A 13199-nucleotide genomic window follows, 5' to 3' on the forward strand; every position below is an offset into this window, starting at 1 on the left:
TTATTTGGCTCCACACTCAAGAGTGTTAAAAGTAACTCTGAAGAAGTGTTAAAGATAATGAGATAATTAAGAGTTTAATTAAGTGATGATTGACCATTAGTGATGAACACCTGATGATAACAAGCAGAATCACTGAGGGAAAGTCACCATTTTTAAGTCACCATTGTGGAGATCAGTGTTTGCTTTAGTTGGGCTCTTGACTTTATAACATTAGTCTTTGTCTGGCTGCTTTAAATCAGCCATACAAGTGCAGAGAAAATGTGATCAAGTGTTGATGGTTATGTTTTGACATAATCATCATGAGCTGAATCACTGGTGTCATTTAGAGCCTAATCTTTGAGTTAGGTTTACTTTATTGATTGTAGCAGCTCTGTGATTCTACAGTATAAGATCTGGTGTTTACAATATAATACGAGGAATTTAAAAAAAATATTTTGGTCTTAAAAAAAAAAAAAGGTTTGAATAGCTGTCATTCAGCCACACAGAGACATCAATAATCAGCGTATGAATCTCAACAATGGTGGCCATCAAAAAGCTTTTGCAGTGCATTCTGGGTGCATCAATCAAAACTCGCCCATGGCTCCCAGCATGCATTGCAGCATGCATAAATTATAAGATGAACTGATTTAGTGATTTCTTTCTATTCTCACCATTTTCTTTTTGCTGTTTTATGTGACTTTTTAGTAGCTTGTTTTGTGATGTTCAGAGTTGATCTGTGTATCTGAGATGCTGTTTGTCACCATTGTTGAGATTCATACACTGATTCTTGATGTCTGTGAGTGTCTAACACAACAAAGTAATTTGAAATCTTTTTTGTGCAGAATATCACCCTATAACTTCACAGAGCTGTTGTAATCAATAATGTAAAATCAACACATGACCCGTATAGCTAGAAATTTGTCTCAGAATCATATTAGTTGATCCAGTCACTAAATGATGATTATGTTAATTAAAACATCCCTAACTCCTAAACTGATTTTCTCTGTGCTTTCTTTGCCAAATGTGTGTTCTAAACACACAGTTAAAGCAGTCAGAAAAAATAACTAATGTTAAAAAGCCAAGGGTCAAGAGCCCAACTAAAGCAAACACTGATCTCCATAATGGTGACCCCTTCAGTGATTCTGCTTGTTATCATCAGGTGTTCATCACTAATGGTAAATCACCACTTAATTAATCTCAATTATCTCATTACCTTTAACACTTCTTCAGAGTTACTTTTAACACTCTTGAGTGTGGAGCCAAATAAACTCTGAGGAGAGTTCATTTAACACTGGAGTTTTTGCTGTGTATATGAACTTGCTCATGGACCTTCAGGACGTCTGATTGAACAAATGTCTTGTCACACTGAGAACACTTGTATGGTATTTCTCCTGTATGAATCCTCTGGGGCTTTTGTGAAGTATTATGATTACTGGAACTTTTCCCATAATCGCTACAGTGATACATTCTTTCCCCAGTGTGAACTCAAATGAAATCCTAATTGACCCTCATCAGCGAAGCTCTTCCCGCAGACGGAGCAAAGGTGCGGTTTCTCTCCGGTGTGAACCCTCTCATGACAAACCAAATTAGATTTTTGCCGGAATCGTTTATCACAGTGTTTGCATTGATACGGTTTCTCCCCAGAGTGTATTCTTTGATGTGATTTTAGACAGCTAGTGTTTGTAAAGGTTTTCTCACATTCGCTGCACTGGTACGGCCTCTCATTGGTGTGAACACGCACATGCCTCTTCAGATGGGGTTTGTGATTGTAACTCTTCTCACACTGAGGGCACTTGTACAGCTTTTCGCCCGTGTGGATTCGCTTATGAGCATCAAGATTCCCTTTGGTGCTAAAGTACTTGTCACACTCACCGCAGTGGAAAGTCTTTTCACTGTGTGTCTTTATATGAGCTCTTATGTTATAAGGGGTGGTGAAAAAATCCTTCCCGCACTGTTTGCAGTGAAACTCCTTCACGCTGTGCACTTTTGAATGACGTTTCCTCTCTTCCGAGGTAGGAAAGCTGACGTTGCATCTCTTGCAGGGGAAGTCTTTCTGTTCTGTGTGTTTTTGCTCATGTCTCGCTAAATGTCCCTGTGAACTCAATGTTTTTCCGCAGGTGAGACAGGAAAATCTCTTGACCTTTAGCTGATCTTTTGATGTCATGGCTGTTTCATCATCTCCATCAGAAGATGAAAGAAACACACCTGCAGGAATAAACTCATCATCATCATCCTCCTCCTCCTCTTCATGGCTCTGCTGTTGTTCATCTGCGGTAGTTTCGTCTCCTCTGCTCTCGATCAGGTTCCTGCAGTCCTCCAGTTTGAGAGGTATCTGCCGTTCTCCAGCGCTACAGTCAGAGGTTTGATCAGCGGACCCATGATCATGAGTGTCAGTATAACACATTAAAGTGAGGCTGAGCTCTGAGTCCTGTGTGTCTCTGGATCTCCAGACTGAATCCTGAGCCTTTGTCCCATCAGTCACACACACTGAAACCTTCTCCAGATCCTGACAAACACATCACAGATAAACACAAATAAAGATCAACCTGTTGATATTAGCCTCATTACTCAGCTGTTATCTCTAGAGGTTATACTGGTGGCATATTTTGCTGCTGGCTTAATTTGAGATGTGCCTAAGAAGTGAGAAGCTAACAAATCTTTGGTTTGATTGAGCTGAAGGATGAAATGATGAGCGGCTCAAACCTCTCTGTTGGGTTTGTCTCCTCTTTCTCTCAGCTTTGCCTCCAGTGACGCCACCTCTTTCTTCAGCTGACAGATTTCACTGATGAAATCCTCAATATCCAGCATGGACAGATCAGTTCCTACTGATTTACAGCAGATCACATCCATCTGCGCTTTCATGGTCAACATCTGAACACAAACACATCATCATTACTATAAAGACATTCACATTCATAACTGGTCTAATCAAACTCATAATTATTATTATAAACAAGTGCAGGTTACACAATTAAATTACTATAATTTCTGAGAATAGTGAGCTATATTATTTAAGATATAAATGTCTATATGTATCACTGAACAGAAATACTGTCATATAGTACAAAACGGATCCATATGACTAGTTTTAACACAAGCTGCTGCATTTAGTAAACTCATGTTAGAAATTTAACAAAAACTGTACAATAATAAAGCAGGTTTGTGTTTTTTTTTAAATAACATTTTAGTTATTGTAGTTGTCATGGTGAATTTCCATAAGCAGCGAGATAAGGCTATATTCAAAGTCATCAAAGCACTTTAAGACAGAATATCAACAAGCATGAAATGAAACAAGAAATGAAATAAAACACATTAAACATTAAACACACACCGTCTCAGTACTCCAACCTTTTCTTCTTCAAGAGCGCCAGCGCCTCCTACTTCTTCTTCTTCATGGTTTTACCAGCGTTGGTGCATTGCCGCCATCTTATAGCGCCTCCTGCGTTCTGACTGAGCGACAGAGTAAAAGAGCAGGGGCTTCACCAAACATAATTATTAACTTACATTCTTGATTATTAAATAAAGATGCTTTATAAACGACCGTTAGTCAGGCAGCCGGTAAATCGAAATGTCTGTTATTTTTTTGAATGACGCGAGTTCGTGGCTGTATTGTGTGGAAGACAGGAGAAAAAGCGCGATGCAATAAAATAGATAGTGTTTTTGTATTGATTTATAATTATGCAATAGAAAAGAACTCTTCATTCGGTTGTCGGTTGTCTGTGGAGTCGCTATTCTCCCTCCAGCGCAATAGGAGGCGCTATGAATCTCCTCAATCCTCCAGTAAAACAAACCCGAACGAAAGAAAGAAGAGCTTATACAGTTTGAACTCTCAGCCGGTGCGTGTTTAATATGTTTTCCTGCATTTATATGCACATTTATATAGATTAATATGATTTATCTGTGTATAAGGAATGTTTGGTTTTGTTTAGTGTTTTGATGATCGCAAAGATCCAAGTAGTGTTGCTTGATTCTAGCGACAGAATAATGCGTATCCATGTAACGTTAGGCTATTATACAATATTTCTGCTCAACGCTGTCTCTAAACTAAACATGATAAACCCTTATACTTGCTATTATATTATCTGAAATCAACTAATAGACCAGTACCTTTATAATAGTTTGATCAGTAGTCAGTCCAATTATAAATGTGACTATAGTAATAATGATGTTGTGTTTGTGTTCAGATGTTGACCATGAAAGCGCAGATGGATGTGATCTGCTGTAAATCAGTAGGAACTGATCTGTCCATGCTGGATATTGAGGATTTCATCAGTGAAATCTGTCAGCTGAAGAAAGAGGTGGCGTCACTGGAGGCAAAGCTGAGAGAAAGAGGAGACAAACCCAACAGAGAGGTTTGAGCCGCTCATCATTTCATCCTTCAGCTCAATCACTGTCTGTTTGTCCAGTGAAAGTCTGTCTTTTAACCTCTAATTAAAGGGTTAGTTCATTTACTCACCCTCAGGTCATCCTAGGTGTGTATGACCTGGGTTTGTTTTCAATCCTCAAATAAAGATTCGAATGGTTATGAATCAGCGTATTGATTCATGATTCGGATCGCATGTCAAACTGCTTCCCAATTCTTATTTGTGCATCCTCGTTTCCTTTCCTAGCGTCCTTTCCTTGCGCCTTAGCTGTCCCTTCAGGATGCGAGGGAAAGGCGCGAGGGCGGAGGAATTGAATCAAGTGAATTGATATATCCTCGCTCCCTTTAACGTCACTTCAAAGCGGCGTCTATTAATGATAACACCGCTGGATTTATTCGTAATTCTTGGACATTAGAGATAACTATTTATATTGTAACTTCAGCCTCCACAAAATACCACATTTGTCCATATTTTAATCAATATTACCAGTTATTATTAACAACGAATTCCAGTTATTAACTACTTTTTGTTCGTTGTATAGTATTAGTTTCTATTTGTTTCTTTCATTTTCTTGTGCTTTGATATAATTCTGCAATTGTCAGGTGTTGTTATTTGACAAACATTTGTGTCTTGTACATGTAAACATAATAATGATTAATAAACTGTGGCACGATATGAAGGGGAGGAGAATTAATGCGTGCGTCACGTTTAGTCGATAAAACACTTCCGCAAAGGATACACCTGTGTGTCCTCGCTCATGACTCCTCAGGAAGCTCCTCGCTCCTCCATCCTCGCCTCCTCGCGGTGCGATTAGAGAACTGAGATCTCCTACAAGATGGCTGAGCTCCATCGGTTTCCGGGTCATAGGATGGAGGACGGAGGAAACGAGGAGGGATGTTGAGATGCACCCCTGAAATCGCGTGACATTGGCAATCCGAATCATGAATCAATTCGCTGATTCATAACCGTTTGAATCTTTATTTGAGGATTGAACACAAACGCGGAAGAGAAGCCAATGCTGAATAAAGTCGTAGTTTTTGTTATTTTTGGACCCAAATGTATTTCGGATGCTTCAAGAGACTCTAATTAACCCACTGATGTCTCATATGGACTACTGTGATGATGTTTTTATTCCCTTTCTGGACATGGACAGTATAGTGTGCATACACTTGCATACGCTCTCGGACTAAATATAAAATATCTTAAACTGTGTGTGAAGATGAATAGAGTCCTACGTGGGTGAACTATCCCATTAAAAGTGCCAGGATAGTAATTAATATAACTCTGATTGTGTTCGTCTGAAAGAAGAATGTCATACACACCGAGGATGACTTGAGGGAGAGTAAATCATGGGGTCATTTTAATTTTTGGGGTGAACTATCCCTTTAAGTTGATCTCTAAGCACAGTGTCATATTCATCATACATCTTGTGTTTTGCACTCTCAGGATTCAGTCTGGAGTGCCAGAGAGCCTGAAGAGGGATCCAGAGACACTCAGGACTCGGAGATCAGCCTCAGTTTACTCTGTTATACTGACGCGCAGGAGAGTGTGTGTGACAGTCATGGATCCGCTGATCAAGCCGCCGCTGACTCTGTGGGGTCTGACTGTAACGCTGGAGAACAGCAGAAGCCCCTGAAGATGTGCTCCATCAAACTGGTGGACTGCAGGGGTTCAAAGGAGACGAGAGAAGCAACCACTGCAGAGAAAGGACAGAGTGAGGAAGATGATGATGATGATGGTGATGATAATGCCGGCGATGATGATAATGATAATTGTGATGATGACGAGTTTATTCCCTCAGGTAAATGTTTTATCTTATCTACCGTTTACGTGGTTTAAGGCTTGAATGTTCATCACATTACATGTTGACCCAATAGAGTGCCGAAGTCATGACGTCACTTTGTAGACCAAAACGTGGAAGTGAGTTAGCATTTTCGCCCTTCCGGTTCCCTCGCTCCAAAGTCTATGGGTTTTTTTAATGGGTTTTTGCTAAATCGCCTGAAATAAGGTCTGCGGTTAACAAAGCCTTTAAATATTTTCACGTTTTGATCTATGAAATAAAACACACCAGGTCTAACCAAGCCTGCAGTCTCCCTCTCATTTACTGAAGCTTTCGCGCCTCGATCGCCCCCCGGTGACCGGTCCCAGTATAGCCGCCCCTCTGTGTTTTCTAATGGACGCGAGGCAAACTAAATAATAAAATTACACTTCAAAATGTTTCCCCAAAGTTAGTTTATGTCACTGAAGGCAGTTATCATCACGATGATTTCATTTCAGGTGTTCGTTTTAAAAATAAGTTTACTTTGAGTTAGTTATTTGATGCTATAAAAACGGTGTGTGTGACGTCATGATTGACAGCTGAGACTGACGGCTTCTCTGAGTGAAGTTGTCACTGAGGCGCTAACGGACTTTTTTCGAAATTTTTGTGAGCAGATTGGAGCTTTAGCTTTAATTTCCTCATTTCCATAACTGTTTATTGCACACCAACATAATTAATTGTTCTGCATCTGCGAGAGTGTGGGCGGGCTTTTGATATCGCCGCTGTACTTCCTGCTCTACTTCCTGCGCTCTACTGCGCAGACTCCGGTCCCGAAATCGCTACTGCGCAGACTCGGTCCCAAGATGTCCGCGCCGTGCAGGCCGCCTGAAAGCTTCAAATATGGCAAGCGGAGACGGATGATGTCGAGTCGTCCATATTTTTTTACGGTCTATGGGTCTAACCTGCTTGTGATTTTTTAAAAACTTTATTGTGTCATAATAACGGCGGATGCTAAACGGGACTACATCCTTTGGCCGGGACTTTAGACGTCATCGTGACAAACAGGAAATCTCACCAGCCCGCATTTCATTCACTTTTGAATTCTGTAAGTAAATGTTGAATACATTTTTTTTTAAACTAGCCCGCGTTTCAGCCTCACGTTCTTAGAAGTTTACCTTTCAGTTAGTATACATAAAGTTATATATTTAGTCCTTTCAAATACTAGTGTTTCCAAATATTGTTATACACAGAAATCTGTGATATTACGGTAAGCGATCACCAGTTCTTCAGTTCTGTGGAGAGACTGTAGTGTTTTGTTTTGTCCGAGATGGAAGCACACGTCGTCGAATGAAAGCTGCGCTGTTCTACATGTCCAGATTTATAGCGGTTCTCTCCTCGATTATGATCAATCGTCTGAGGAAAATGACATACGATTGTAGATTGATACGGCTAGCTTACGTCGTTAGTGCTTCTGTGGTGGTAAAACCTGGCGAATTAACATACAATCAAACATAATACAGTGAAAGATGATCTTTAAAGTCTATTTGGGGCACAAGGATCAGGCATAATAGCCTAACCTTAATCACAAATAAAATAATATTAAGGTTTATATAAACTAACAAAATAATAAACGAATAAATAAAACATGAACAAACGAGAAAACAAATCTCAGAGAGGCGCGCATACACTCAATTAGTTTCTAACATTTTTGGAAAAAACGAATGGGCAATATTTCTCATGAAGAAGTGGATAAGTGTTCATCCACAGCGCAGATCATAATGAGCAAACGTGTTTTTTAAATAAAGTTTGAGGAAGCTTGATGATGACGTAGATCCGCGACTGTGTGCTGTAGTCCGTTTATAGCCTACCGTTAGCATTTTATATCTGACGGCTTTATTTAGGCTTCAAACGGTATACATGTTGGATTTACTTGTAAAGATTATCTTGATAGACAAAACGTGTAAGGGTCATGACCCTTTGTTGAACACAGATCTTATTTTTTGCGATTGTCCAAAAGTCTATGGGGAAAATGCATCGGCTTTTGATCGAGGGAACCCATGCGCCGCTAACTTCCGGGTTGGCCTACAAAGTGACGTCATGACTTCGGCACTCTATATGAAGGGTCTAGTTTTGGTTTGACCAAACCCTAATCCTAACCATATTGTAAGGACATGTAGTTAATTATTACAGGGTGTCCGCGGGGTTTTAAAAAGTATTAAAAAGTGATAAATCAAAATTGTCAAATTTAAGGCCATTAAAAGTGTTAAATGTGGTCTCAGAGGTATTTTTTTTTCCAAATTAGGTATTATTTTTTCAGACTATCAGGTGTCCTATTCTGATTGAAACTATATCTGCGTTCGCGTTAGTCGTTTAAATATGGGCTTTAGCGTATCTGGGCACATAATCAAAGATCTTTCGTCTCCGTCTCGGCGTATGTTTGATGCTGACGTCATATTCAGTGATCGTTCGGCATCATCTCAGAGCACTGCGCGCTCAACAGAAGGGGCTGGCTTACGTTTTATTTTATCCTCATAAGAGCAATCTTACATGATTTATATAAAGTCTAAAATGAACAAAAAGAGTTGTGAGAGAATGAGGCACGATCCATAGACAGTGAGATCCGCGTGTCTGTCTGCTCTTAAAGGGACAGCAGCCAATAAAGCTTCCTGTCAGTAAAGTTAAAGAACAAAGGGAACAGAGAAAATGACTCGCTGCTCTGGACTAAATAACTTTTGTAGCTTTAATAAGGATTAACTATTTAATTTATAGTTTATGCAGTGCAGACTGCATATGTACGGAAGCTTATTGCATTCACTTGAGAAAAAAATATCTACTCTGTTTTTCTGAATTAATGACTTAATTATCTCAGAATTATGAGAGAATTTTTCATGAATAAATTTTTTTTGCTCTGTTTTTCTGAATTAAGGACTTAATTTTTTCTTGAAAAAAAAAAAACTGTTCTGTTTTTCTGAATTAATGAGATCCCTCAAAATCCAGCCAAGAGCTCTATTTTAGCTGGATTGCATGGAAGTAAACATGTCCCGCCTTTCAAATTTGTGCAGACAGCCGATCTCATGAAAATTCGTATAAATAAGTGTGCAATCTTGTGGAATGTATACGCTGAAATGAGTTTTGGTGTGCATTTGTTACACAGTTTTTCACGTGCTTATATGCACTTTATGGCATATTATACGTACGAACCCCCCATCCCACCATCCCCAACCTACTCAAGAGCAAAAAAAAAAAAATATATATTTATGAAAAATTATCTCATAAATTCTGAGATAATTAAGTCATTAATTCAGAAAAACAGAGTAGATATTTTTCTCTCAAGTGAATGCAATAAGCTTCCGTACATATAACTTTGATAACTTTATTATACTTCTGTATATTTCCTAACTGTTCAGACAGGAAGGGCAGGATTAAACATGACATTTATTATGGGTTTATGTTAGCAGTTGTTTTAAGTTTACTTAAATTAAAAACTGTTATATTTTTGAAGCCTAATAATGAATGTAAAAAAAAAAAAATCAGTAGCTGTATTAATATCAGTAATACTGGCCTTCATTCATAAAAGATGCCATTTAAACAAGTCTTTAAAATATACTGTTGTTTCAAAATATATGTTGTTTCTACATTAATTTGATTAACTGTGAAATTATTATATTAAAAAATATATTAAAAACGTACAAAAACATTTTTTATTGCGATTAATCACAGAAAATGTGTGATTAATCTAGTAAGTTTTTAATCGATTGACTAGTTTTTAGTATTTTGTTTAATTCAACAACTTATCACAGTTATAGAAATGTAATATTTGGCTCAGGTTTTGTTGTTGGAAAAAAACACGAAATCATTTCATTGCTGAATTACCAATTATTAATGTAAATCAGGTGTGTTTGCAGTAATGCTTCTCCTTCACCATCCTCTGTGAATGTTGAGATGTGTTTTACTGTGTCTGAATGATAACCTATAACAGATTTCCTCCTGTCAATTCTAAATCTATTCTTTTTTGTATGTTATATGTCAAAATCTGTGTAAATAATAGAAAGGTCGCTGATTAACACTTGCAATTCAGTGTCGTGATGGTTTTAAAAATATTCTGAAGGTAGTATATAAGGTATTAAAAAGTAGTAAATTTAACTTTAGGATTGCTGTATATACCCTGTATTATTATTCAGTACTTGCTTTTGTTGGTTATTGGAGGGGTTACCACCCCTCAAACCCTGCCCAATATATATGAATATATTTTTATAATATGTATGTCTTCATGTGTTTGTAACTTGGGGACATGCAAGTCAACAGATGTTTATTTTGTTCCCTTCAGATGAAAACGGCGGTTCATCTTCTGACGAAGAAGCGGCCTCAACATCAAAAGATCAGCCGACGGCCAAGAGTTTTTCCTGCGGCACCTGCGAGAAAACATTCAGAAAACAGGGAAACCTAACGAGACATGAGCGGAAACACACCGAAAAGAAAGTCTTCACCTGCAAGAGATGCAACATCAGCTTCCCTACCTCAGAAGAGAGGAAACGTCATTCGAAAGAGCACAGCGTGAAGAAAGAGTACCGCTGCGAACAGTGCGGGAAGGTTTCGTTCACTTCCGGCAATCTGAAGATCCACATGAAGACGCACACGGGCGAAAAGCCTCATCACTGCAGCGAGTGCGACAAGTATTTCACCACCAAACAGTCTCTTATTGTTCACAAGCGAATCCACACGGGGGAAAAGCCGTACAAGTGCCCTCAATGCGAGAAGAGGTTTAGAGACGGGTCCCATTTCAAGACGCACATGCGTTCGCATGCCAGCGAGAGGCCGTACCAGTGCAGCGAATGCGGGAAAACCTTTAAGCAGCCGATCTGTCTAATATCCCACCAAAAAATACATTCGGAAAAACTGCACCGATGCTCACACTGTGACAAACGTTTCCGTCAGATATCTCAGCTGAAGCGGCACGAGAGGATGCACTCTGGAGAGAGACCCTACCTGTGCTTCCACTGCGGGAAGAGCTTTTCTGATCCCGCTCATTTCAGAGTTCATCAGAGGGTTCACACGGGAGAAAGACCGTACCGATGCAGCATTTGTGGGAAGAGTTTCCGTCAAAACACCAACTTACTGAAGCACCAGAGGATTCACACAGGAGAAAGACCCTTCAAGTGCTCACACTGTGACAAGATGTTTGCCCGATCGGACGTCCTGAAGATCCATGAGCGAGTTCACACCGGAGAGAAACCTTACCGCTGCTCCATCTGCGGCGAGAGATTCGCTTACTTAGGAGGGTTTCAGACCCACCAGAACAAACATGCTAAAGAACAAACTGCTCCAGAATCATCATAGTGTCTTTTCATTAGTTTAATCCCTCGACTGATCCTAAAAACGGACATTAAGTTCTTACTTTTAAGTTTTGACGGAGCGATGATCTGATGGTGGGAAATGCTGAACTCATTCAAACTAGCTGTAGGTATATTTTGACATTTAATCCCAAATAAATTTAAGCTATTATTGCTGATGTTTGCCCACAGGAACATACACTAGCGGAGCAACTGCCATTGGGCTGAATTGGCCAGCCAATGGATAGCTTTCCGCAGGTGTGTTAGACATCCTAGATATGCATTATGGAGGAAACTGTGGGAAAAATGGAAATCATGGGTAAATGTAATAAACATGCATGCATTAATGCGTTAACTTTTACTAGATTAATCTTTTCCCCATTTTTCTATTGCACAATTCAATCTGTTAACAACATAATTATGGGATTCATATATATAAAAGTGCTGTCAAATTAACATGTTACACATACAATATATTTTTCCAGTTGGACGTGATAAAAATCTTTAACACAGCATTGTTTTCCCGTCATCCTTTGGCTGGTGTTACAGTATATGATCACGCTCTTATTCATGCACACCACTCAAGCGAAGTGAAGAGTTAGACCTGCCTTAAGCCCTATTCGGACTGGATTAGTTTAACATGGGGACGTGGGGGTAAAGTAATTATTACCAGAGGTTCTCGGTGATTTTAGTCCCGTCCGAATGTGCCATCTCGGTAATCATTACGGACAATGTCAGTAAAGATTACCGAGACTTTTACCTTCTGTAAAAAGGTCTGGAAAAATGACCTCGGGTAATACTAATCCCGTTCGAATAGACCTGCTGTAAAAATGTATGGTAAAATTCTGTCATTTCCTGTTTAAAAGTTTAAAAAAGCGCATTTTGCGACATTGGAGGCGCTTGAAGCAGTCGGTAGCGTTGTAGGTGGTGGGACAAATCTGTGGAAAATGTTCGGTATTTTCCGCATATCATTTAAAGCAAAAAGAAGATTATTAGAGGCACAACACTTATTTTAGCTCTAGGAAAGTGTCTATTACCAACACAATCCAATCAGAATCGTTAGATTGGACCTAACTGTTTATTAAAACACACATATATATTGGAGACGGAGTTCAGACTGGCGCTCAGGTTGTGTGTTTGCTCACGTTATTACGGTAACGTCATAGGCACATGACGTCAAGGAGGTGCGTAAAGCGAGTTACTCCTCCCACTTCTGCTAGTTTTACTGAGATGTCTTATCCCGTGCGAATTGGCCATTAATATTACAGACGTCCTGAGGTAAAATGACTTTACCCCCATGTCCCCATGTTAATCTAATCTCGTCCGAATAGGGCTTTAAAGCACTCTTTACAAGGTTGCACGGGACAAAAACTACGAAAACCATAACTTTTAGCTGATTTTGATTGGACAAGTAAACATCTGAAATGGGACAATGGACAAAAATACCCATTAAGTTCGCTTATTGTTTTAATTTTTAAAGTAATTTTTATGGGGGGGAAAGCCTACTAGATTTTAAAATGTATAGCTTTCAATTATACTTTAATGGTGAATGAAACTTCTGGGGAATATAAATGAGTAAACACATACAGTAGCAGTATTGGTAAAACAAAAAGATGCCATAACACAAATACTTAAAATATAGGCTACTGTCTTTATGTTGTTTCTACATTATTTTAAAGATTATATTAACTTTTATGTTAGGTGCGATTAATTACAGAAAAATGTGATTTTTTTTATTTTTATTATTATTATAAATTGACAGCACTA

General features: G+C 38.9%; 1 protein-coding gene and 1 pseudogene across 1 annotated transcript; one reads left to right on the forward strand and one right to left on the reverse strand.

The window, feature by feature from the left end:
• Positions 1-1225: 1225 nt before the first annotated feature.
• Positions 1226-3400, reverse strand: LOC137072689 (zinc finger protein OZF-like; annotated as a pseudogene).
• Positions 3401-3430: 30 nt separating this feature from the next.
• Positions 3431-13162, forward strand: LOC137072679 (zinc finger protein 501). The gene is made up of 4 exons (XM_067440593.1): positions 3431-3815; positions 4164-4331; positions 5790-6144; positions 10430-13162. The coding sequence occupies exons 1-4, from the start codon at positions 3567-3569 to the stop codon at positions 11437-11439; spliced, it is 1782 nt and encodes a 593-aa protein (XP_067296694.1). The 5' UTR covers positions 3431-3566; the 3' UTR covers positions 11440-13162.
• The last annotated feature ends 37 nt before the right edge of the window (positions 13163-13199 follow it).

This window comes from Pseudorasbora parva, chromosome 4, assembly GCF_024679245.1.
Source record: "Pseudorasbora parva isolate DD20220531a chromosome 4, ASM2467924v1, whole genome shotgun sequence".
NCBI classification, from domain to species: Eukaryota; Metazoa; Chordata; class Actinopteri; order Cypriniformes; family Gobionidae; genus Pseudorasbora; species Pseudorasbora parva.